The sequence below is a fragment of the Cyanistes caeruleus genome, chromosome 7, assembly GCF_971803275.1.
Source record: "Cyanistes caeruleus chromosome 7, bCyaCae1.hap1.1, whole genome shotgun sequence".
Lineage (NCBI taxonomy): Eukaryota > Metazoa > Chordata > Aves > Passeriformes > Paridae > Cyanistes > Cyanistes caeruleus.
Window position 1 is genome coordinate 16,319,377 of NC_141707.1, and position 27,671 is coordinate 16,347,047.

The window sequence follows — 27,671 nt, forward strand, 5'->3', positions numbered from 1 at the left end:
CAATGTTAAGTGTTCAGTGCCATAAGTAACCACACTGTCCTTTAGTCTTATCTCCTCCACGTGACCAAAAAATTTCATCACACGCCCTGTATCAAATGCAAAGAGCTACTTAAACACTTAAATCCTCCACAGAGTCAACAGGTACCAGAGGGAAGGATGTTAGCAACCAGTGCCTACAGCACCAAAGGTTCCAGCAAGACAAGGAAATGAGAACTCTGATTTCTCTAGAGTATGCAGAGCCACAGAACAAAGAGCCACAGCAGAAATCCAAACACTTGCATGCTGGGCAGGGAGGACAGTGAACTTTTGTTCACTGCAGGCAATGGCTGAAGCCATAAAGCAAAGCATTTTTCATAGGTAGTGGCTCTCAACAATTGCAAATGTTAGTAGACCTTTTGCAGTAACACAAGGAATTCTGCTTTCCCAGCAGCTTGTGAAAGAAGCAGATAAGCAAGGGAAGAGAAGGCAAAGGTCTGAGTGGGAGCGGGATTTGTATTACTCAGAAATACTCCCCACAAATCCTTCCCCACCGATACATGCTTGTTTTAAGCCTAAAACCTTGAATCTTTTCTGACATATGGGAATGCATTTCAAAGGCACAAAAAGACATTTTGTCTGCCAAATGTCTTCTGCCGCAGTTACAAGTTTGGTGTAAAAGTATAAACTGCTTTCTTTTTCAATAACATAAACATTATTTGAGTCCAAGTGAAATAATTTTTCCACTACTTTACGAGAGCATTGGTTGTTTCCTATCTTACAGAGAGAATGGGTGGCTGTTTATCTTTGTAAAATGCCATACCTCAACATGACACCAAAGCCTTTCTTCTTTTTCTTTTCTGGATCTTCATTTTCTTCTTTCTTTTTCTTCTCTTTGATTTTAGATTTGCCCTTTTTCTTCTCTTTCTCCCTAGTTTTTTTGTCTTTTTTTGCTTTGATTTCTGCATCTTCTATTTCAGGGTTCCCTGAAGGGGCAGATTCCACATTTTGAGCTTCTTGACCACAGTGAGAGCTCTTATCAGAGCCACCATCTGCACAGAATGAAAAAGAAGCAATGAGGATGGCTATGGGCCACTGAAATGCAAACATGTGAAATACAGCAAGAGTGTCTTCAAAGAGCTCAAATGACTCACAACACTTACTCATTTAATTGAATAATTTAAAAAGCAGACTAAACAGATCCAGTGGATTTAAATAGATTTATATTGTAAATTAAACACAGAATTATTTTAATGAATTGTTTTCTAGTTATTGTTCCTGATATAAAGATCCTGATACAGTAAAGCACTGTTCTATTTGAAATCTAGCTTGTTAACCTTCATCAGCTCAAGAAAACCATGTGCTGAGTTTCAAACAGAGAGCTTACTTCAGCAAGAGATCCTGGTGCACACATAACCAACCTGTATAACAAAATGACTTCATTCCCTCCCTGGAATCCTTCTATTTTAGTGGCTGAACAAGAAATGGATAAAATGTTCTGTCTGGCTGGAAAAGAGCCATGTTATTTCTATTGGGGGGCTCAGGATCCAAGCACAGTTTTATGCTCTATACTAAAGGAGATGCATTTCCAGACTGGGGTCTATAAAACCCATAGCGACAGAATGAGCAGCAGGGTGCTATCAATACACTCTGCCTTATCTACAACATGAAACAAATTTCCTGGCTGGAAAAGGGGGAATTGTAAAACAAGAGAGATAATTTTTAATGTAATCTGAAGAAAGCAGCTGCTTCTTGAAGTTGAAAAACATAATTATTTAAGGATTGAGTTCTAAATCCTCCAACCCACCCCTGCCCCAAAGGAGATCAGTGAAAGACTTTACACTAAACCCAGTCAAGGTTGGATGGGGTACTGCAGAGACAGCTCTATTCAGTGGAAGATGTGAACAGCTTTTTAAATGTGATCAGCTTAAATTGGACTAAATCACTTGCTCATGGTGCTCTATCAAGCTGGCCCTCAGCAGTGCTAAGTGAAGGTGGCTCTCTCAGTGAGTGCCATCAGCAACATACCCTCCTCTCCATCCTCAGGTCCATCGTAAGACTTGTCAATGGCAGCTCGGAAGCTCTCATTGCATCCCCGACCCCGCACCACGTGAGGCCTGGGTCTGTGAAAAGGGAGTTCATTCTTCCTTACTTCAGCCACAGCAGTCTGAAGACTCTCAAGAGAACTGGACTTCTTTAATCCCAGAGTAGGACCAAAATCTTTGCCAGAAGAGTCTGGAACACAAATGGTTAAGTTTTTATAACAAAAACCACATAGAGAAATTCAACTAGTCAGATACATTTAATTGTGTACTTTATTACTTGGGGCCTTTGAAATAGTATGCAATCAATGTAATTTGTTCTAAAAATAACATCAAGTTAAACCTAGTTCAGCAGATATCCCCATTCAGACTTGGAGGGAATGGCACATAATGTACAGACCTGACAAAGTGTTGGGCAGTAGCTGGCTCACTCTGTGCCACTGTAAAGCTCACACCAGTGATGAGAATGGGGCTGCTTCCCCCACCTTTGCCAGTGATGTCTGGCATCACTGCTGGACACTGCTAACAGTCTCAAGGAGAGAATTATCTTTAGACTCACAAAAAACCCCCACTGCTACACAACAAGTGTTTTGCATTTTAGGAGATGGGCTGTATGAATGGTTGATATTTTCAAACACATTTCTCCTGAGAGAAGATACATTATTAGTTTTAAGTTTTACCCAACCTTTTTCTTCAAGCTGAAACTGCTGCTATGATACTAAGATGCACAGCAGCTTTTCCAAGAAACAAGCCAAGCACAGGTTAACATAAATGATGTTGCTGTCACAGCTTCATTCCCTGATAACAGGCTTAAGAAAGCACTTCACAGAAAAACAGAGGAAATACTGAGTGTCCCAAACATTCTCTCTCTTTAAATGCTTGACTATATGACCTTAGAAAGGCTTTATTTTGCGGCAGCATTTGTGTTAATTAGTATTAATAAAATGATAGTGGAATAGGTAAAGAACAAAATTCAATGAATAGATGCACTCCAATCAATGAAGAAATTCACAGTTTAGTTTAAAAGCCTTTGCAGTGTCTACTTAGTTTTTATATGGCAGAACAGTAAATGTGTCATAGAAACACTGAGAGAGTTTGCCTTGCAATATGCCTTCTGTCTTTGAAAACTCAAGTGCTTTTGCTTTCAACTTTTAAGTAGTCCTAACAAAAGCAACAGAAGAACATAACAGAAGCCCTTCACCTACCTGTCCATACTGCCATGCCTGAAGGGATTCAAGGGTCACATAAAAGACAGGAATGTTAGCATGATTTGCTGTGATTTTAGCAATCCTAGAGTGCAAGTAATTCTGAACAGCATGTTCAGTGAATTCTTAAAAGTAAAAAAGCTGAGAATTGGCACCAAATAGAGACTTGTCAGTAGTGTCTTCATAAAGTAATTTACACTTCCCTTACCTGCAGACTGATATGTAGCTGAAAACAAGTGGGGGTTGGGGGTGTGTGTGGAGACAAACAGGTTTAAGGGAAGCCTGGCTGCTCTACCACACAGTGCAACAGTTTTTCTGTTCACTAATTGCAATTCTGGAGACTACCATTATTGACAAATTAACAGGTGCTAAAGCAGAGTTAGAGGAATGACTCTGTAGAACATAAAGGCACTAAAAATCACTAAAAACCTGTGCATCAGTAGGAGGCACTGCGGTGCCTATCACAGGCTGAGAAGGAGAAAAACGAAGGGAAAAAAACCTGGGAAAAAAAGGCCAAGTGGAAGGCACCGATGAGCAGAGAGGAAGCTCTCTCAAGTTGCAGTCACCAGCCAGCCTTGGTGGGCTGCTTGGCCCAGGGCCCAGCAGCCACCAGCAGGGCTGCAAACCGAGGGACATGCTGCGGGCTGAGCTCTCCGGAGGAGCACCCAGCGGGAACAGCTTCACGGTGACTGCAGAGTCTGCCAGGAAGGGCTGGACACATCCCTGCCTCTGGCTCGGCCGTGTGGGCCCATGGCCTCGGGAGGTCCAGCAGCCAGCTACAGCTGCCTGGCCGGCCAGAAAAGTACAGGAGTGTTCACACACACATCCCAGTGCAAGCTGTACTGCACTCAGCTAGTGCTCTAAGCTCCATTACCTGAGAAAACGGCCTCAAGTTAAATGCTGGTTATAGCCTGTTTTATATAAAGGCTGAGCCAGTTCCCCAGACTGGAAAACTGCAGTATATGAAGGCGTGTGAAATCCTATGAATTCCTAAGAAAACCCTACCAACACCTGAAGTTTGGAGTGACGCACTCACACGGCACATGGAACAGACTGAGCTGTGTGCTCAGCCTCCCCCCACACGCCGTGACTCAGACACCCGAGCACACTGAGGTGTCCTCATTTATTCAAAAACTTACTGAGAACCCTTACTCTCAGATTGGTATTGAGCATTCAGCTGACCCGTTCTAAGACTGTAATAATTTAGTATGAAATTTCACTAACAACAGTAAGAACTTCGTATTTTTTTACAATTCAGCTTTTATTCCTTTTTTTCCCCTCCCCTTTCCTTATAGAGCTGCAGTAATCACATATTAGAGCACAGCTGAAGATACAGGAGCTAAAAAGCTTCCCTAAGCAGGGAGACCTGTCCCCTCACTTTCTGAGCCAGCATCTATTACTGGATGCTTTCCAGAAAAATGCACAAGACTCCATAATGGACAAGGACTGCATCCCGAATTAGGAAATTTGCTTCCCCTGCCTAAGCCAGTACCTTTTTCATTTTTGCAGACCTTTAGAACTGCTGTAAGCCTGAAAACGTGATTATTTATATCATGGGTAAAAAAAACCCCAAACCAACAAATAAACAACAAAAACCCTCTCTTATGTTTTACAAGTTATTAACAAGCATTTCTGGGGATACATGGTGTGTGTTTATATCTAGCCTTACCTGGATTTCTAATACAAAACCACTGTTTGGCAATAAGAAATTCAATTTCTCACTCTGTTAAAATGTTTCTTTTTATGGATTTTAAATTCCTGAGCTCTCCTTTTACTGCTTCTTGCAGTACAATGATAAAAAGCCAACTGAAGCATCCACTTTATTGTTTTTATAAATGGTGAATTACTTTATACATCTCTCCTGAATTTGTAAGAGAAAACAACAACTGACATCACTACCTGCCTAGACTGGCTGAAATCAAATTGCTGGTTCTTAGATGCTATCTGTAACTGATCATCCTTTAACTGAAAGACAGTGTTACACATACTTTAATTTTCTGCCTAATGCAAACATGGCTAACACAGATTTTTTAGTTCTAAATGTACTGGTAAAAGTAAACACGCTTTCTGCTCTTTTGTTACTATTATTAGTCAGGTCTTTCCAAGATTATCTTTTTCCCACATCTGCATGTTGCTTTCTTTTTTTTTTTTTGTAGCCCATCTGAAGGAAATATGGCAAAAGCAAGATGCTGGCCATAAAAATAAAAGGGAAGCAAATGACATGGCATTGTGGGCAATGCAAGCCATCCCAAAGGCACGTACAGAGGGAAGAGAAGCCATGAATCACTGTCACTCTATATGAAATACAACTCCCTAGACATTCTAAAGGGTAAACATTTTATATATTTATCATTAACTTTATTTTCTAGATAATGCTGCTTCTTGAAAACCAAAACTATGGGAATATGCCTAAAGGAGAATATTTAGAGGAACATATTTATGTGATCTAGACTGACTTACTATTTACCTTTTGAAAGACAGGTAAAAAAAAAAAGCTATAAAGGAAAAAAGAAGGGAAAACATCACTGAGACTGAGAAAATACAATAAACACAAAGTTGTAACAAATTATAAATAATTTGATTCTGATTTTACCAGTGACCTAAACACACAGTCCTGGTTCCTACTGTGTCGCTAAAGGACTTGGAATGATTCACATAAACATGTCTCAGTGATATGACAAGAAAGGAAGTAACTTTATTCTCTGACTCCAGTATCTATAGATTTTTGACAATGACCAGGGATTGGATAACTAAGTTACCACCTTCCCAATCACACTGGTCATGTGAAATGTCCATCAAAGGATGTTTCTTAGAAGGAATGTGTAAACACTTATATTTACATTACTTTCCTGGGAAAGTAACTAAACCTATGAAAACAAGATCAGAAGGTTTAGTTTTCAGGGTGACACTACTGCATTGCATATAGTGGAGGTTCATGTGGCGAAGAGAAAATAGTAATGAAAACAATGAGTGTTCTACCCTGTGGAGACTGGGAAGCTGGAGAGAACATGGGACTGCTTTTAGCAGGCAAACAACTGTTTGAGCACAAAGCATTGATGGTGGCTTCTTTAGTGGTAGGACTCAGAGTGAGATGTGCCAACAGCTGCGAAGGAAGCAGGTACAGCTCAGTGCCTGCTCTCCTTTGGACACACACCTCGAGTAACACTCATGATGTTCAGCTTAACCCAGGCCTACCCCAACCTAAAGGACCAGCAAGACTGCAACATCATACGGCAACTTAAACTACTTCACGTTCCATTCTTTCTTAACCACTTGTTTAATGTAATTTCATTTATTCTGGTAGGATTCATAGTATGCACAATTACAAAGGATTTTTTCCTCTCACTAATATTTTTATATTCAGCTAGTCCTTCAATCACCCACCAATTCAATGCGAGAATTATTTAGGAAGGAGGAATCTGAAAGTCATTACATCTTTTAGCTTGTGATTTTTAAATGAAGAGCTTTAATATAACAGTTCTGTAGAAAAGTCTCAGATCACACACTAGCTTTTTCTTCAACACTGATTTATACAGGTGACATTGAAAAGATTAAGGGCTTGATGAAAAGCAAGAGAAGAATCACTATCTTGCACTTACATATTAAAGGCAAGATATATAGTTTTTGCTCATTTAATACCTCAATCTAAGCATTCCAAATAATTATCAGAAATACTGAACACAGAACAACCCTGCAACTGACAGAAAAACAAAATCTAATAAAGAGAAATCAAAGCACAGGAGAATTTAACATGTTCTCTGATTGTAAGAGACAGCTACATCTTCAGATTTAAAGATATTTCAATCTATTTTACTACATGTAATGATTGCAATTTAGCCCACATTTGCACAGACTGCAGTTTCAGCTATGAATAATGACAGATCACAATTTGGGGCCCAGAAGGTATGCTGAGCCTTAGCCAGCTGAAAAGGAAATGCTTGGAATAAGGTAGCCATTAGGCAAGAAGTGAAAATGCACTATTGTCATCTTAGAAACCTATGCTGGTGTTGCTGTTTTCTACAGTGCTATCACTAACCAACAACAACAACACTGCAGTGAAACGTGCTACTATTTCAAAAAGAATATGTAAGGCATTTAACATCTCAAAAATGCTAACAAGTTTTCCAGTGCAACAATATTAAAGCTAAGAATTAGAAGCAAAGGCAGAGGTTCAAGCGAAAGGCTCAGTGAAGGGGCACGTGCACTTCTCAGGTTAGTGCTGAATGTCAGACAAAATGCAGCCAAGTCTGTCTTTGCATAGAAACCCTGTGATTTTACCTGCTGAAATAATTATTTTTCTTAATCTGGTTACAGAAGTGTACCCTCTCCCAAAACCTTCTATTTCACAGTATAGCCCTGCATCCAGTGCAGTTTTCCTAGATATCTGAATCCCTCTTTCTCCAGCAAATTAGTGTCCTCCCTCTAGCTGGTACAAACTGGAGCACTTGCCCTTCAAACAGGTCCCAATATAAATCAAGCTACTTGTACGAAGCAGAAGCTTTCTTCTCAAGGATATTTATGTATAAACTGATTTTAGATATAGCTGTTACAACCTGCTAGAGGAAAATTGCAATAGGAGAAGCAACGCAGACAGGAAAAAGTCCAGTTTTTAGAAAACAGATTCCCCAGTGGGACCTTGTAAATTGATCAGTCTGGAACTGAGTAGTAGCAAAAAAATTCCAGTACCCTGTGATTGCTTTATTTCTACTTCCACACCCGCCCTCTGAAAAGGTCAAACATTTAAATCCAGCTTTAAAAGATTGGGAAATGTGACACTTTCTGAGACTAATTGATATAAATGATGCTTCTCAAACTAAACCAACATTTTTGTTCCCAGGCCAAAGTTTAACATGAAGTAAAGAGTCCCTGCACTAATATTTAAACAAAGTCACTTCTGATGGTGTGAGGTTAACATCTAGAGCATTACCTTTGATCTGTGGGACAGATGAGGAAACTTCTTCAGTACCAGAACAGCAGAAAGCAAGCCAAAACTTACATTAAAATCATGGTTATGATCTATTTCGTTAAGTCTTAGGCCTACTTTGAAATAAGCTGCTGAATTATTACTCAGTCGTAATCATCAAGCCTGAAATAATATTTTTAAACATTACTAATCTAAATCAGAAGTAACAAATTAGAAAGATTCAAGAAGTTCATATTAAGCTTTGTGTTTACGTCACTAATTTAAAACTTTTTTGAGTTCTTTACATGTGAATGCAGAAAGAAATTTGAAACAATCATATTGCTTATAATTCAAAGAGTGGTATGCATCAATTTTTGGCCTGGGCACATTTCTATAAATACTTACATAAGCTGCATGTTAAGATTGCTTTAAGTGTTGTTTGGCAATTAATTTAGGCTAATGAAACAAGGAAGATGATTATTGTAAAAAAAAAAAAAAGCCAAGGCAGCAAAGGAAAATATATTTCAATATCAGCAATTTAACTTGCAATTAAAAAAAAAAATTCCTTATCTGTGAACATTAAGAGAGATTTTCAACAAAATAATCAGGAAAAGAATACCTTTTGCTAATCATGGCATTGCTTTTGTACACCTGCCCACACTTTGATCAGTGAATCCTACATGCCTGAGATATTTATGAGCTCTTTTTATTGCTAACCCCACCACCACCAAGCTGCCCAACAGCCGCTCTAATTTAAGATGCACTAAATATTGTTGCCATGGGTGACACATGAACATGGAATAAGGCAAAGCTCTGCTAATAAAAAGGCTTTCACAGCATTTCAGTCCTTGCTCATAAGTAAAGTTAAAATTTATGGCTTTTAAAATACTGGATCTGAGAGAGGTCAGGTTAAATGGCTGCTAGTAATAAAAGGAATCAATATGCCACAGCATCTGAAGCAGCCAGCAAACTAAATAAACACTTCATCCAAATCCACTTGGCCCTGAATTAAAAGAACATAAAATACTGTATTTATTTTGTTTGCCCTCCACCAGCCTGTAGTTCGCATCACTACATCCGCTAGAATTCTACACAGAGCAAGCAACAAGCATATGTTGGCCAAATAGCAATTAAACTGTGTGTCAAGGCTAGGAGCAATTAACTGGGCATTAACCTTATCAGGGAACCACTTCTGGATTAGCCAGCTACAAACAGGCAAACATCTCAGTCTGGGAAGATTCTGCAACGTGTATTTACAAAAGCTTCAGAGGACTCAGACTTTCTGTCTCAGACCCATACAGAGTAAATGAGCCATTTCCAGTAATAACCCTTAATTCATAAACCCTGAACAAAACCAGAATCACCTTTTCCAGTGATTAGTGTGTCCTATTAGCATAGGAATGCAAAACAATTTGTTCCTTACAGCACTTTAAAATAAAGCAGACTAAAAGAAACAGTGAACTTGCATCTTTCACTCCACATCTACATTTCATTTGGTTTATAGACTGACTTCCAGGAGAATTTATGAAAATCTTTTCTTCTGTTGATCTATTTGTATTTCAAAGGAAAGTACATAGGTTACTTTTCAGTTTAAGAAATTAATGCACATTTTGCTTGAAGTTGTGAGCAGATAACCTATAAAGAAGGTAGACATACACCTGTAATCAATCTATCTATCTCTATTAAAACACAAACACAAAGGCCATTCACAAAGTCACTCATATTTTTGGAATTGCTTTGTTTATGAAAATAATATTTGTCTTGAAACAGTTTTTAAAAGTTCATTTCAAAAATCCAGCTCTTAAATGGGAATATGCAGAATTTTGTCAAACCTACTATTAAATAAGAGAAAGTTATCTGACTGCTGAGACTCAAAATCCCTGCAGAATCTGAAAGGATTATGAAGGTTTTCAGGAAAAGTCCTCAGCAAAGGTTCCTTCTTATTTCCTACTGAGATTTTTAAGATCATTTGAATGCTTATAAAGTTGATAGCACTATTTTATTACAGATTCCTCAAAGCTGAATCCATAGTTTTAGTGATACTGGGACTTTAACCAAGCTTCATTTTACATGCTTCAACTTTGTGCTTTTTTCCCCCCCTCAAACTGTCCTCTGTACTGAAAGTTCTCCACTTGCTTTCATTGCGGAGATGAAGATTGTTTTTAGAAAAACAAAAAGCCTCAAAGAATGCAGCTCCCTCTTGCCACTAATTAAAGTGGGAAAAATTCTTCCATTTGGGTAATAATTTTCCCCTCTCTATTCACCAATAACTCAAAATAGACTGAAAGGAAAAAGCTTTGCATGCAAGTATGCTGTGAACCAGATCCTTCACTGCAACTTTTAGGAAAGGAAAGCTTGATTTTCACATCTACATTTCACATTCTTCTACCATTAGCTGGATCTGGGTAAATTTGTATTTTCAAGGCTTTCTTCTACAAAACTGAATCCTTAGGAAAAACAAGACCAATTCATGGACCTAATGGCAAGGGAGTCTTCCTCTGAAGAGCCCAAGCAAAGAATTTTGCTGAACTGTTCTGTAGTGTGCAGGCACAGACTCACACCCAGTAACATCTGGCTGTCTTCTGAGTTTTAACAGACATGAGTCACAACTGGATTACATTATTACACTGCCATTCTTGCTAAAAAAAACAACCCCAAACCCAACAAAATACTACTTTAGCTATAATGGTTAACTTTAAGGCCTAGTCTGTACAATTTACAGCATTACACTATATGTTTCAGCATCTGTACGAAGTTTGCAGCCCCCTTGCTAGGTATGTCATCATGTGTCATTTTAATGGAAAGGCTGCATTAAAAAACAAACCGCTGGAAAGGATAAAAGATATCCTAAATAAAGACCATTTCATAAATCTGTGTATTTTGAAAACGTTACAATCTTAGATGCTTAACAAATGTGCACCTAGCCTGTAATATCCCCCAGGGAAAGGGGAACCTTCCCATATCTCTAAGCTTAGTTTTTCCTGCTGCAACTTTCAGTATTCTCAAGATAGTGTGCTATTAATTACCAAGTTATGTATTAAGGATCTTTCAATATTCAGTTCTGCATTGGTACAACGTGTTTAAATAGCAAATTAGAAAAGCTAATAGAATTGCTGCATGGAACAACTTAGAATATGATTTAAACAGCAAATCAATACAAACTTTTCTTACCCATTTGTCTCACCTGTGTATAAATGTCATTCCTCTGTTCTCTTTCACTAGCCCAATAAATGGAGAGCAGTAAATACACACACATATAACATGGCACCAGACTGCAGAAATGTGGTATCAAAACAGAAGAAAGGGTCTTTCCAATTCTTCTTGGTTATGTCCTTTATCAACCAATGTAGACATTTCTGGAGAAATTACTCAACTTCCTATCCTAAATTATGATCAAAAGTTCTAAATTACTTCAGGATGGTAGGCAGCAGGCACAGTGATACTGCAGCCAGGACAGTTTGGTTAAGCACTTTAATACAGACATATCCAAGACAGCATATCTTAGAAAAATAAAAATCTCCTCTAAGCTAATATTAGCAGGAAACACATCATTCTGTTCAGTGATCCCATACGTTCTTGAAGAACAAACCAGAGTCTAGCTATGAGTAGCTCAGGATGATCCAGTCCTTGAAGAATCAGATGCTTGATCAACTCTGTCAGAAAACCGATACAGTGCCATGGATCAGGTGCAAAACTCAGTGCCCAGTTTCATCTACTTCAGCTATTTGGTGGTTGGATCTTTGGATGAAATTTCAAAATCTGGTATTACAAAGGCAACTTTTCTACAGAAACAGGCAGGTTTTTCAAATAGACAGCAATGCAATCAAAATACATTAGTACAGTGAAATATCCTGAATTAACACTGAACTGTAGTCTTTGTGTGGAACAGTTGACAGTAACTGCAATTTTCAAATGCCTTAATCCAAGATCGATGCCTAGACATGCTCAAGGGACTCCAGATGTAGGACAGGTAGGTCAATTTTCAGTCTGATTCAAGCTTGGTGACCAAATCCTCAGCTGGATTAAATGAGCACTTTTCCACTGTCTGCCATCTTATACCAGCTGTATCTGTCTTTTGATCACTGTACTCTGCAAGTGCCACATTTTGGCATTACTGCCCACAGAGAGGCTGGCAACAATAACTCATTTTAAACAAGTTACAGCATGAGCATCAGATGTTAGTAAGTTCAGCCTGTATGGATTCAAAGCAGTAAGCTGTAGATTAAAAAAAGCTTTTTGTTCTTTTAACAATCCAGAAAGCCATCCTCAACTACACCCTGGACTTGCTAAAAGAGTAAGAAGAAATAAATGGGTTCATGTGCCTTTCAAGGGGAACCTGTTCACTCACTGAAAGCGCTGTTTTCACTTAGTTCAAGAAATCAAATGCCTGGAAAGAAGTTAATAGCTTCAGAAGTATAAAGAGCACCAAGATGCATCATCGTAGATTATCAGCAGTTTTGAAACATTACTTCATGCTTTAAACACATCATCATGTGTGCATTCTGAGGCAAGAGCATCTCTGCCAACTGTAGTTCATAAGAATAGTTTGTTGCAGTATTTCCCCTGGGTTATTTTTTATCTTGTGTGTCCATCTGGTGAGTACAGTCCAGTTTAAAAAAAAAAAAAAAAAGTTAAAATAATTTGGAAGACATTTATCCACATTGCAGTAAATTTTTACTGTGTTCTTTTTCTAGGTATACAGCATTAAAAAATTAAGAAGTATTAACATATTAAAAAAACCCAAACAAACCACACTTTCCAAGCTTTGTGCTTTGACTTGTTCTTTTTCTTATAGTAAGTAATGATTTCTTCCTTTGCTGATGTTTTATTGGGTCTTTGGTCAAGACTGATGGAATCCATCAGATAATGCTAACTTCTGAAACAGGAATCTGCAAATCCTTAATCACAGCTTTAGTTTTCTTTGAGCCTGACAGTTTACTTTAGCAGGGCCTGACCTCTAGTCAGAGCACCTTCATGGAGTCAAGGTAATGATATTAATGTGCCAAGCAGGAGTCACTCTTGATCATCACCCAGCCAGGACATAAATGCTGTCAGATATACAGAACAAATAAATAGAAAAAGCTGATATTTTTATTAACCTTTTTCTGTTAGGCTAATTTGATATTTAGCTGGTGAAAGGTTTTCAAATTCTAATATGATATTGCAGATGACATATTGCCATTTATTACCCAGAATCATTTGCAACAATATTTTCCTTTCTATAGTAATCTCATTTTGAAATTTATATTTTCCTTTTTTAATACTAGAAAGATAGCACATTGATATCTCTTTGTCCCTAAAACACAGATATTGTCTACAGACACAGTTTACTTGCAAATGAGGGCAAATATATTTGGCTGCATAGAGTCATACAACATAAAGCTATAAAACTTCATTCTTTGCAAACACATCACTTCTCTGCTCATGCTATCATCTAAAAGTTAGAATCCACTGCTTATGTTATTAGTCCAGTAGCTTTTTAAAACTAAATAACAAATATTAGTTATAGTCTTGAGATCATAAGCTTTTGCTCCAACTACAATAAGTCAGTCTCATAAACATTAAGAACAAACATTTTGAACAATGTCACAGAAATTAAGCAGCTCTGCCAGATTTCTCTAGCAATATCAGAACATTCTATTTTGCCTTTTTTACAGTGGCTAATGCTGCAGTTAACTTTTTCAAGTTGACCAAGTGAGTAGGAAAAGTGCTGTCATATTCATTGAGTCCTGTACGTAAAAGGCTATTATCATCCATATGATTATGCTAATTTTTTCTTGTGTATCAAGAATGAACATTTGCATCTGTATTCTGCCCTGTATCCTATTTTTCATCAAATATTTTCACCTTCTTTAGTCTTTCACTGTGAGCCAGTATATTCTCCACATTCAGAGGGAAAACTGGTTAATCTGTATAATGCATGCCATTCCATATCCTCAAAAAGATAATGCAGAACAAGCCATACTGTGGCTGAGTACAGACTTATGGCAATCGATCACTAAAGTATTAACACAATTCTTAAAACTTCACGCATATTAGCACATGGTTAATCACAGCTGTTGGGACAGCCTCTATTTCAGAGCTGCTTCTACAGCTCCACAGCATGTCAACCCTCACATTGGATAGTGAAACATCCAATCTACTGAATCTACTTCAGAGCAAAAAGTTAAAATCAGATTTTGAAACACGGAGGCTAATGTTATTAGAATAAAAAAATGTAATGGCTGTTCTACCATATGCTTAATTGCCTCCCCCCCACCCAAAAAAAAAAGCAGTCCCTCAGGAAGGAGCTGAAAGCTAGTGCTTGGGTTCAGATCTTGCTGAAAGAGTAAAAAAAAGAAACGGGTAATCACTTATAATTTCTCTTCACAGCAACAACCCTGATACACATTATGTGAATAAATTTTTTCTGTTGTTGTGGATACTAAGAGTTTACATATGCTAAAAGGGAAGTAAGAAAACTCAAGAGAAACAAGATCTGTTGAAGATTATCAGCTAAAAAGAAGCTATTCTTGTCTTCGGTCTTTAAGTCCTTGAATATCCGAAGGCAAGGAGTGCTTCTGGAGGAAAGTAAGACTAACTTGTCATATCTCTGTATTTCTCAATAGGCATTACCTATTGATACTATCAGGAAGAGGACTTTTTGTCTGATCCAATGTGACTGTTAACTTCCTGGGATGTGTTACAGACGAAGGGTGTCCAAAACAACATCATCCCCACCACCACCACCAAAAATGATGCTGCTGCTTCCTGCTTCTATCAATTCCTCATTGCCTGCCTTATGAAAACACACTGAACCATGGGCCAAAATCCCACTGGTCTTTTACCAACTCAAAAGAATTAATATTTAGTACCTCTGATAATTTCTGATCAATACTACCCATATTACTGGCTCACTTTTGAGTGGCAAGACTATAGATCTCAGCACAGAATTTCACTATGTTCTCTTAAACTGTTTTTGCTATTTCTGTATTTCAAGTCAGCTCTGAGAGAATGGTCCCTTTTTGCATAGATGCTCTTCTCAGAATGGGTTAATTTTTTTCAACATAGATAATAAGAAACCAAACAACCCTCAAAGCTGTTCTAGCACAGAAGCTCTCATTTGGAGTTGGTGTTTTGTGGCAGCTTTAATGCAGTAGTATTGCTATGTCACCCTTCAGTGTCTGTACTCTTTAGAGAAGACTAAGATGACATTCCTGCATGCTAAAGCATATTGCAAACATGCCTTCTATTTCATTCAGTTTGATCTAAACCAGCTACCCCAAGTAAGAACTAATATTGATATTGCCTGATACCACATGACTGTTAAATTTTAATCACTAGGTTCTTCGTCTGATTAAGCAATTAAGTTGCTTAACTGAAAACTACAGGGCAATTGATTTATATGAAGGCACTAAGAAATTCTGTTTGAAGTTTAAGAACAATTCCTCACCAAAGGTTACAAACACATGAAAGCTCTAATTGCAAAAGTATATTTCAGTATTAGTCATTCTAGTATTGTTTTCCTTCTCATTGTTAATAGTTGCTATTTACTACAGGAGTTATTCCTGGCTTCCCTTTTCTAAAAATCACTACTAAACCAAGCACTCTGTTCTGCTAATGCAAATTACAATGCAAATGAAGACCCTCCATGTGCTGTAAACGTCACTCAACATTAAACTTGGAGAAGAATTATTGTTTCTGCTTCTTTAGCTATAAAAACTTCCTTAAAATGTCTAATTTTCCTTCTTTCAATTTGAATCATAAAGTATTTGCTGTAACAAGATCAAAGACAGAAGGGAAGAGGTGGAGCTTTTAATGCCCAGTCATACAGGTCTGAAAGGAGCTATCATTGCAGATGTGTTGCCACTGAGGTCTGAGGAACACTGAAATGAACAAGGCTACCTGCGAGGTGAGAAACTGCTCAAACAAGGGAAGAGTTTGCTCTACATTTTGATCATTTTGCCATTTTTTACTGTAGGTGAGAAGATTCTCTATCTAGAGTTGATATGAAGTACAACACACACAGAAGACTGTCAGCACTTCCCCAAAACTTCCCTAAAAAACCCCAAACCACCATGAAAACAAGGTCCTGTTGATCTGCACAAACAGTGCTAGGAAGTTTTCTCCTACAATGCTGGGGTTTTCTCATCAAACAGAAGTTAAATGAACACATGACTTTGGCTTGAAGAAATCAGGTATATACCCACATCTCTTAACACTGGTAACATTCACTACTACAATATACTTTCTCTGTTGCTTTGGCATCTCGCAGGGTGAAGGAGCAGTAACAAGACAGGTAAGCTAATCACTGACACATAGCACCGGTGACTGCTCAGGTCAGAATTAATTTTAAAAGATTACTGGTGAGCTCTGCCAGGAGGGGAAGAAGGGTAGAAAAAGCAAAACTAAGCAAGCAGGCAGTCTGTGGGATTTTATAAAATATTAAGTACTTGCTCTCAGAAAATGAATGTTTTAAGGTTTTTAGCTTCAATCTTGTGCCTCATAATTCATGACACCCCCATCCCCTTTTTATAGTTAAGATAATTAATCTTTTTATACTATCACTCTGTACTGTTCCAAATCCAGAAGTTTGGTCCAGCACTAGCTGCTTAAACTCAAAGTGATTCTTTATAGCCTATGTGGTTTATGGACTACAGCAGAATCTTTCAGCATAGTGTTTGTTATATTAATAAACTTTTTTATTTGTTTACACATACAGTAATACTGTATCTACTACATACTAAATAAAATGCATAATTTATTTGCATTTTCCCATCTGATTTTCTGAAAAGGCTCATAAAATTTTAATGAAAGTAGTTAAAGCAACAGACTATGTATTGAAATTATATACAAAAAATGACTTTAAAAGAGTACTATTAAAACTGCAAAGTAAAGCGCTTAGGCTTGAAAAATGCTATAACAGAGGTGTCCAATTCCTCTCTCTCTCTGTGTGCACATTCTAATAGACTTTCATTTTAGCTCCCAAATATATCATGATTTTATTTACAAAACTCCAGTTTCTCTGTTTCAGGAAAGGTCTAGTATTTTCTTCCACATGTAGAGCAGTTCCCCTCCCCTCTCTGTACTGAGCACAGACTTGGATATCTGACATCAGTAAACAGCCTTCATGCCTTTCTCTAAGCCTTAGTAGCAGGGGTTTTTCAGTAAGCACTAATGACGTCATTTTAAGACAAACACGCACAAACTGCCTCAGTGACAAGGAACTGAAACAGGACGATGAAGATTCAGCTTCCCAAACCTTCAAACTTATATTCTTCTAATTAAAAAGAGTTTTTATAGAAATTTTTCTACATGTGGGGTGTTGGTGAGGGTTTACTGGTTGTCACTTTTTTTTTTGGTTGTTTTGTTTTTGTGGGGTTTTGTTGTTTGGTTGGTTTTGTTTGTACTTAAAAAACAGTTTTATTACTGCACAGCTGGTTGCCACCTTTTTCTTCCCCACTATCCTAGATCAACACAAGCTGGTCTCCCCTTCTCTCTCAGTCCCTTTCCCACACTGCATCTTCTCTGACATACCCAATCTCCCATTTCCCCCCATTCCCAGCACCCTTTTCTAGCTCCCCTCCAACTCTTCTAGCAGCTTCCTATCTTCCCAGCCTCTAGCTACATATTCCTACCTTTTCCTCTCCTAAACAAAAACAAATATCAGAGTTATTTTAAGAGACAGTAAAAGAACAATCTCTGTCAAAAAAAAAGCAAATAAAGCCCACGCTTCAATTGACACTTGAATGGAAAGTTTTACTTCAAACGGCTCCGGTTTCACAGAATCAGTAATGGGATGTGTCACGCATGACACTTAACAGGTGATAACATAGTGACTACTGCACACTACACCCATACTCTGTACACAAAAAGAGAATAGGAAACCAAACCTGAGTAAAGGAGAGCAAAGGGTTTTTCTTCTGAGACTTAATGAATTATCCATATTTCCTACAGAATGGCAGAAAAAGAATGACTGCAAGATACAGTTTTCTCCTGTATGTTTTTTCTTTAATGTGTTTGCTCTTTTAGTCTAAATTCAGACTGAGAATTATTCTTTGCAGCTATTTTGTGATGGACATTTCAGTCGTAAGCAGTGAGTTATTCCATGCAACTACTGACAAAATTTAGTCTTTCATGTAATGTTCATTTTTTTGGTACCTTTAAAATTAAACTACTGTGCTATTTTTTTAAAAGGAATTAAACTCCAGAAGCTTCTATCAAACAATTTTGTCATTTTGCTTTCAGAATTAGGCATCTGAGAAGATTATAAAGCAATAAAAAAAGAGGCATCTGATTAACTACACTATATTGAATTTTTCTTTTTTAACATCTCTGTTTGTCAACAGCAGCATTACAACTGGCAACCAAAAATACAACTCCTTTTTTGAACACAGGAATTTATGCCAACTGCAGATAGCAACAAAAATTGTAATTACATGGAAGACCCAGACAAATCAATGCCAGATCCTCTGGTCTGGTCCTCCTGCACAGAAACACTTGAAAATTGCCACAGAAAGGTAACAGAGATTTTTATTTGCAATCTCTGTAAGTGCAATTGCCTTTCAGTAATACATGCAAATTTCTAGTGCTGAGTTCTACTTCTGTTCTTCCCTGTTTGCCAGGTCCTGACCCCACTGTGGCACTAGAAAGGCCACAATCCCTATTTAAGCTGCCAGTGCAGCAGAGTCAGTGTCTTGCTCCCATTATGACTCTAAGGAAACCAGCATTTTGAAATTGGGCAAACTGTAGAACTAGATTCTGACTGTCTCCATGGAATTCTCTGCTTTTCCCTGAGGCCATGATTCACACTGGATTAATGGTTCTTTCCTATCCCCTTCAGTCATGAACTGAGCAGCTCTAGAACAGGAGAAGGCCTACTGAAAAATGCTGTGCAGCAACAGTTTACTGGGACTTGACTATGCCCTGCATGCTCCCCTGGTCCTTGAGAACCTGCAGGTGAACCTTGCAGGTCACAGATGTGCTCTCCTCACAGATGGACACTGAGCCCACAAAAGCTGCTTTTAGATAAGAGAACCATTTTGAAGATGGGGGAAGGATTAAGGAAAGAGTTTTCACAACCAAAGGTGAGCAGTCAGAAAGGGCAGGAATCAGTTATAGAACAGCCTCAGTATAGACGTCACTCTGCTTCGGGGAAGGAGGTGTGGAGGGGAGGAACTGGTATTTTAATTTCTTTATAAAACCCCAAGCAAACATATATAAGTTTGATCTCATGTCAAGAGGGACCTTCCGTGCATTCATAGTTAAGGTACCAATGATTATCTTTATTATCTATAGGCCAAATCAGAACCATCAGAAACTACATCACCCCATGCAAGACTAAATAAAAACAAATGAAAAATTTAATCTATTAAGACATCAGGCAGAAAAATTGGTAAACACAAGAGGAGATAGCTTTTGAAAGGGCAGCATGGTGCCATTGCCTGAGGTAAAGGGAAAGTACCTGCTGATAGTCAATGGTACCTCAAGGAAGTGCCTTCTACTTTTCTACAAAATGGTTTCCATTTGGGTTGTCATGGCTATCCACAGAAAAACTCTCCTGCTCTTAGGCTTAGTAGGACACTTAATTAGGGATGATATTCTTGGTACTTTTGGAGTGCTCTGTAGGTAAGTGCTAAGTAGCATTGCTGTATTGAAAGACCCACTAAAAATAATGTTGTTTTATGAGATGTACAAATAGCAGTGTAATTCTTTTCTTCAAAGTTAATTTCTGAAGCATATTGCACTGCACAGCTTTTATTACACAAAAATGTGTATTAATAAATAGCACCAGCAACCCATTTTTTATAATAAAGGCTTATTTCAAATGTTATAGGAAGCAAACATTGTACAAGGTACTACTCCAGAAGTGAGCTGGACTAGAAATATCAATTACCTTCAAAATCCTTTTTATTGACATGGCAACATGATGGGATTTCAAAATAAAAAATGAAGGCCAAAAATCATTCAAAGTGGAGAGTTAAAAACGCTTCCCTATCTATACTCGAGTCTCAGAAGATAATGCAACCGGCAAATACACAGTATAACGACATTTAAAAAAAACCATAAACAAGCAAATTAGCCACAAAACCAAAATCCCAAACAAACCCACAACAGTTAGATCTTCTTGGGGACTATGCAAGTTTTAACTTTCAGTCAACTGATTTAAAATAAGAAAAGTGTACCCTTCCTCTCTTCAGGCAGGAACTCATTTAGTTCAGTGCTCTTCTTTCTACATCTCATACTTCATGCTCCAAAATGTAAGTTAGAGGGCCAGATGTATTATCTGGGAAGTTTTCCAAATTCATTAACTCCTTGGCATCAGTGACTTCAGGATACCCACTGCCAGCACTGAATATTATGCCCAGCAAAAAAAACAGCTCCTGGAGGGAAAGGATTAATAAAATGAGGCATTCAGCAATGGCTGCTGGTCTCTTCGGTCGCAACAAGCAACTGAAAGAATCACAGTAGCTGCCAACACTGATCACAGCCAGTTTTCAGCACCTAATACTCTGAAGGTCTTTCCTGAATATCTGCATATCATTCACCACAAATCTTGAAAAAAACACAGGTATTGCTTGAAGGAACATGAAACCAATAGTCAGAGAAAAGACTGACAGGAAGGCTGTGACTGCAGCTCTAGCTGTAGAGGGTGGTAAATGTTACGCAGGGGTGTTAGAATCACATCATCACTTTCTCCTCAATTACAGAAGACACAGACTGAGGGAATTTGTTTTGATTTCTGAAATGGATGCAGTCTGGCTGTCAACAGCTAAAGGACTGATGACTGAAGAGCCTTACAGAGCCCTAAAAAGGCAGGAGACACGATGGATTCACTTGTTGTTCTCAGCTTTCTTCTTAGGGCCAAGGAAGGAGTTCCATGATGGAAACCAGCTTACTCTCAGTCATGTACTTTCATGAGCCATCTGCTCAGGCGCCATCACCAGAGAAGCTCTCTAAAGATCAACACACACCAAGAGGCCCCTATGAGTTTAAACATTAAACTTGCTTTGCTGGCTGCTGTGCCTTCCTTTGAATCTTCAGTTTTAATAAAAAGCACTGATTTATTTACATTCTTCAAATTTCAAATATAGTGTTGCTTAACCTTTGCTTAGGCCTAATGCCAGTTTTCTTGGGTTTCTGCCATCTCCAGACACTTCAAATTCAGTAACAATTCTTTCTGCATGTGATATTCCAGGATCCTGAGATACCAAGATGTCAGGTCCTAACAACCACTTTTGTAGAACTGCAGTATCTATTACCCTGTGTGAAATTCTGCACTAACATGGTTATACTGCTTTTTCTTTCAGAGACAGCTTTATTCCGGCACTCCTCCTCTAGATACATCCACCATATTTACAAGCTGTCCTACGCTCGTATGAGTCAGAAACAACCTGGAACACAAGGCAGCAGGAAGCTCCAACTCATAGCAGAAACTTTCAGCAAAGACAAGAAATGTGGCAGGCTCAGCACAGACAGTCACAGTGGAAAGTGTTGCCAGGTCTCAGGAAGAGAATGCATGTCCCAAACAGCCCACAGCTGGTAACTCCTGCCAGCACCACACTGGCTCCTAGAGAGGGGATTTCAGTGCACAACAGCCAGAGCTCTGCAGGCACAGCTCCTCCAGCCCACTGCAGGCCGGCACACAGTGGGCTTACCACGGACAGACACGCGTACTTCAAATACCAGCAGTTCTTACGTTGAGTGGATGCATTCATCACAACTGTTAAAAGTCTACACTTCATTTCATTTTATACTACTTCATCATTCTGGGGATTTTAATGCTCTTTCGATCTGCTTCGCTGAATTCTGCACAGAGCAATATTTGGCAATACTGACCTAGGGGAGAAGTGGCAACTACGGAATGTGAACATCAAAACCCACCTCCAAGCCTCAGTCAATACAACAATATGCCCAGAATCACATCAAGAAATGAAAGGAAAAAAAAAAAGAAAAAAATAGAAAAAAAACCCTAAGGAAAAAAAAACCCTACCAAAAAAAAAAAAAAAAAAAAAAAGTAGTATTAGTATTATTGCATGGCTGGAAAAAATACCTGTGTGTCTGATATTTCTTCCTAATCACTTTTTCACTTCTGTGTCATAATGGAGCTGTAACACTGGGGAACTGCTGAGCTTGAAATTTTCCAAGTCACACTAAACAAAGTTCCTATCCTTTTCTCTGCTCCTAGAGCAAAGAATATTCCCCAAGGAAAAAAGGCTGTTGGTTTGCAATCCCTGGATGCAAACGATTCATACTGAGTAATACATAATTCCCCTGTTACTGAGATGTGATTGAAAATAAGCAAATCTTTCACCACTATTGTTTATTTTAGAAGACTGTCGTTTGGATATCTGCCAGATTAGGCCTTCTCCTCTGGCAAAAGGCTGTCCTTTCTGTTATGCACTTGAAGTTTATCCACATTAAAAATAAGGCATTCCTCACACACAGAATCTCTCTTTGGCATCTTGCTCTAATGAACTCATATCACAGCTTTAGCAGGCAGTTCCCTAGCTATGCATTCACAGGAGAAGTCTCTAAAGCTCCTACCTGCAGGAATTTTTAAGTTTTAATTCATGGTTCTCAAATGGAAGTATCTTACCTTGGTCCCCTTTCAGGGCACAAGCTTCCTTCACAGAGAAGTCCAAGCTGTTTAAGACTTCCTTGGGTAGATGTACGTGCACATTAGCTCTTAAAGTGAGAACGTGGAAAGGGTTTTGCTGTTGAAGGCAGGGTTGGTTTACTACCCTTTCATAGTACAGAAAATGATCATTTTCTTGGTGAGACGGAGTGAAATAAATGCTTTTGCTTAACTTAGGCTTTTACAGAGTCATTTACTCTCTAGTTCAGCAGCTTTCTGTGATCAGCTGGACTGAAAGAAACCCTGCGTAGGGTAGGGAACCTAGTCCCTGTGGTTCTTAAGGAAAATTCTTCTTTCTGTCCGAGCTGCCTCTTCACTCCACTTGGCCCTTACGAAAGCTTCTCCCTGCTCATCAGACCCAGCTGCTTTCAAGGACTGCTCCATCTTCTCCCAATCCTAGGACAGGACCAGACCCAGAGCACAGCAGCTCAAACAAAACCAGTCACAGTACACCAACAGCAAGTAAAATCACACAGTCAAAAATACACAATACCAACTTTCACTGGCCATTAAGCAAAGCTCTCAGAAAGTCACTTTCAGTTTAGTCCTCAGGACAATAAAAGAACTCAAACTTGCTCCCCCACTTCCCTTCTTTCAGCACAAAGACATCTCTGAAGATCTGCAAATCTTCTTTCATCTGCACCTTCTCCCTCAGATGTGTCTGCCTACCCCCTCCACCCCAGTCAACTTCTTCAGCTTAGGCTGATCCCAGGATCAAAAATGTCAGTTACAAAATCATTCTTCTCTTCCTTCTCTTCTCCTGAACTTTTTTTTTTTTTTTCTCCCTTGACTAAACCATTATTTTTTGTAGAATTATTTCTCTGCTAGGTTAGCTTCCCATAAGAGCTCATCATGGAATTATAGGAATAATAATCCTGGCATAGAGAGAAGGGGGGCAGAAACACATGGCTCGGCCTTTATGAATACAAGGCTATCATGGGATAACAGGAAAATATTCAGTCAACATGCTATTTTATAAAAACTCAATTACAGGCCTTTGAATTTGCATCTGCACTGCTGTTGGTCTAAATTCAGTTTTACTCTGGATCCTAAATCCCACACAAGAACATGGAGAGAAACAGGTTTCTCCTGCAAGCTTGTTATTGTTCTCAGCAGATCAGATCTATTCAATTTAATAACTGTAATTCAAAGAAAGATCAATGGGCACTGCTCTGTTGTATCTTAATACAAAGCACACTTAGAGTCACAGAACACAAAGCATTCATAAAATCAAAGTGAATAAGTGATTTTAGAAAAGATTCTTACATTCTAAGGATTAGACAGCAGAGATGCTCTTGTTAAGTTTGCAGAGGTTTACTGCTACTTTTTATTCCCTGGTCCTGCCACTGAGAAAGTGGTTTTTATCCATGGTAAGTGAAACAGTGTTAAATAAAAAATTAAAAAAAAAATAAAAAATGCAAGTTTGGCATTTGAATTTAATAAGGATATAGTTTGACATTGTAGATATGCTGATTTGTAGACAGCTGCTGTGCAGTTCTCACATCTATCCACGTGCTGAGCTTTCCTTCTACTGGCATGCAAGCTTGTCTCTCAAATGAGTGGTTCAAGGAGATCATCTCAGCACTATTCATTTTTGTCTTTCTTGTTTTAATTTTTGGCTGGTTTAGCTCTCTTAACCATCTCACCAGCTAAGCTGTGGGACTGGAATAAAGAAGAAATGGAAACCAGGCAGCTGCAATAGGAGGCATGGTGCCCAAGACTGCTTCATTCAGCGGCAGCAAGCTTTTAGATCAACATCACAGCATCAAACATCACCCTCAAGTGAGGGATTTTTATCTACAGACGATTTTCTCAGGACCTAACAAAAAAGGGGTCACAACAAATCATCATCACACAGCTAATAAAGTCTTTAAAAAAACTAAAAAAAAGTAAAAAAAGCTGTCAAAGGAATAGTTACAGCTGGTGAGTTACTGGGAGTATAAAATGATTCTTCTCAAGAGTAAAAATGAGTGCTTGTTTCCTTCCACAGAGGAGAACCATCTAACTACATTATTTGAGAGCTGTTTATCAGCCACATAGACCTGGCAGGCATGGGGGTCTGTAAAGACCCCCAGCCTGACATTCAGAAGAGATTTTGACTTACAGACTGCTTTTCACTAAAATTCAACAGTACAGTAAGTTAGTAAGTTCTGTTCATTTAGAATAATGGTTTGAATCACAGAACTGTAAGTGTCCAGCCTTCCTTTTCCTGAGTCAGTGACCAAGCAAACTTCTCATGCACAAATATATATCATTTTTGTGCAACTAGCTATGCTAATCAAGCTGCCCCATTCCCTCCCAGCTCTAACCAATGAAGATAGTTACAACAACATATAATATACAACACTATTATACATGCTAAAAAATAAAGCCCTTTTAAAAGGATAGCAATGCCATATTTGCACAGAGTATTAGGTAAATTAATGTATCCATCTATGTTCACTAGACAAGTTGTGTTTGAAGGAAAAAAACCAACCCCGCAGCCAGGGATTCAACAAAAGCTGAGCATTTTAAGTTTTAGACTAGAAATTGTTTTAAACCCCAACAATATAATAGATTCAATGTAACATCCTTGACTTTATACTTTGCTAGACATAAATAAAGGAGAAAACATTCATTCCCCAAGTGACCAGAAGGAAAAAAGGAATCTTATTTTTTGCTTCTCAGCTGCATGAACTGATACATATTCTCAGATGAGAATTTATTTGGAGCTGTAAGTTCAAAGCAACACTTTGCTTGGAGAATCATAATCAAAGTTGATGATGATGATAATGTTGATAATAACAGGAACAACAACACTACCACAAGAATATAATAATCCAGGGAGAGATGCCCAAGTGAATGTAACAGGGAAAGAGTGGAAAATCTTGCAGAAATATTCCCCACAATAAAACATCAAACATAACCCACAGCTTAATGATTCAAAGCTTACAGAGGCACGAGTTCTGGGTAATAGAGTGAACTGAAGCATCATAGAAAGGTATTTGTGTTTGTTTGTGTAGCAGTTGCACTGAAATGGCACCAAGCATCACATGGGCTGAATGAAGGGAAAAATCAAACTGCACAGCTTCCAGTGACACCACAGTTTGCTTACATGCAGTATCCAAGCCCAGACACATAGGTCAGGCTACACCTGAGGTATTGCTGAGGTATACCGCAGACTGGGAAGTAGACAGGTCCTGTGCACACTTACAAGAATAATTGAAGCAGCCAAGTATTATACTCCTATTCTCAAAGAGAAATAAAATGAACTAAAATCAGCCTTCTTTTCTCCTCTCAGAAATGCAGAGGGAAGGGTCAGATTCCATATGATATATGCTTTCAGTTAGTAACAAGGCCCTTGTTTGGATAGGCACTTTATTGCCTATGTCAGGTAGCTCAGCCATTTACATGAGTCTTTTCTACTGTGGACCTAGTTACTATATAAATCCTTATGAACTCAGTACTAAACCCAATGCTGCCTTTGAAAATCTGAGCTTTTATGACATCTACAGCAGCAAGAAGGCTCATTTAATAAAATTATAAAGCCTGGCATAAGGAGAGGAGAACAGCACTTCCCCATCCACCTCTTCAACATAATTGTGTTACCTGCAAATCAAACTTATTACAATGGCACCAGCCTCAAACAAGCCCAGCAGCATGCACTAAGCTTTCTCTAGTCTTTCCTAAATCCACTATTAACCCCCCCTAGATTCCTTGACTAAAAAGAAGCTTCTTGTGCTACAAAACTATGCATAAACCACTGGATTTTCCTGGTGTTCCAATAGCTCATGCTTAGCTTTAACAAAATCTCAGTAAAATGTCTTAATGCAGAATACATCTTGGCATTAAAGGATGCAGAAATACACTAAGACCTTTAACCTAAACTATTCCAAACTACCTCCGCTTTCCATCTGAACTGCAGTTTAAGCACAACTCAGTCACCCACACGTGAAGCAGTGCAGCTGTGATGGCACTGAGGCCCCAGGACAGCCTGCCCTTGCAGGATTTAGCTGCACAGCTGCCTCTCCAGGCCTTCTTTCCCAGAACACCAACCCTTACCTACAGGCTGAACAGCCACGTGGGAACTGCACTGGCAGCAAAATTAGCAGTAAGGGGCAGAGCTTGACCAGAAGCATCCTTCCAACTATCCCAATGGGCCTTTTCCTACTAAAGTCCTAAGCCTATCTCTTGCCATATGTTGTGGTTTAACCACACAGCATTAATTCAAATTCAGCTGGGTAACAGAACCACCCCCTATCACTCAGCCTTGCTGGTACTAAGCCATAGCCCAGTCACATGTTCCTCACATAGCAGCCGGCAAGAAAATAAGATCTTACTCATCTTGTCTCAAGACTGTCTTGAAACACAACCCCAGCCAAAAGCATGGTCTAGTGACATTAAAATAAAAATAGGAAAGCTTTTTTGACCATTTTGCTAATTAATATGTCAGCGCTCATAAAGAAAGAGTCATCAGCTTTTTTCCAGCACTGCATCATCTGAAAGAGCTGTGTCAGCAGAGACCTCAGCAGACAGTCAATACATATTAAAAAGTGGCCTGAGCAGTAAATCAGAACACAAAAAAAGAATTCTAGAAAAAAATTAAAATAGCTGCAAAAAATTCGGTACTCAATTTCAGTATTTGATATAAATCAGGCTATATTTGATATGCAAGCCTTGCCCTTTATAAGGGATATTCTCTTAACTATCCTAGAACTGCTTTTACAAAAAGGTAGGAGTTTATGAAAAACTAAGCTAAAGCTGCTGATTTTTCATCTTTGTGAATTTTCAAGGATCTCTGCTTTACAACAGAGGCACCACTTCTGTCTGCTTCTCATTCTCATAATTTGTATTGGCATACCATTGCTGAGCACACGGGAAGGCAGGAAGGTTAGAGAGGACAAATTCTTCTTACAGGACTCAGAGAAGTTGTCTTACACACACACACA

At 38.5% G+C, this 27,671-nt stretch overlaps 1 protein-coding gene across 5 annotated transcripts in view; it reads right to left on the minus strand.

Moving 5' to 3' along the window:
* Positions 1-27,671, minus strand: part of PARD3B (par-3 family cell polarity regulator beta) — a 392,133-nt gene that overhangs the window by 133,983 nt on the left and 230,479 nt on the right. For all 5 annotated transcript variants that reach the window (XM_086897517.1, XM_086897518.1, XM_086897516.1 and 2 more), the window contains 2 exons: positions 2,005-2,211; positions 800-1,028 (listed from right to left, as the gene is read on the minus strand). In XM_086897517.1, coding sequence (XP_086753643.1) covers positions 800-1,028; positions 2,005-2,211 — 436 coding nt within the window. The remainder of the gene's footprint in view (positions 1-799; positions 1,029-2,004; positions 2,212-27,671) is intronic.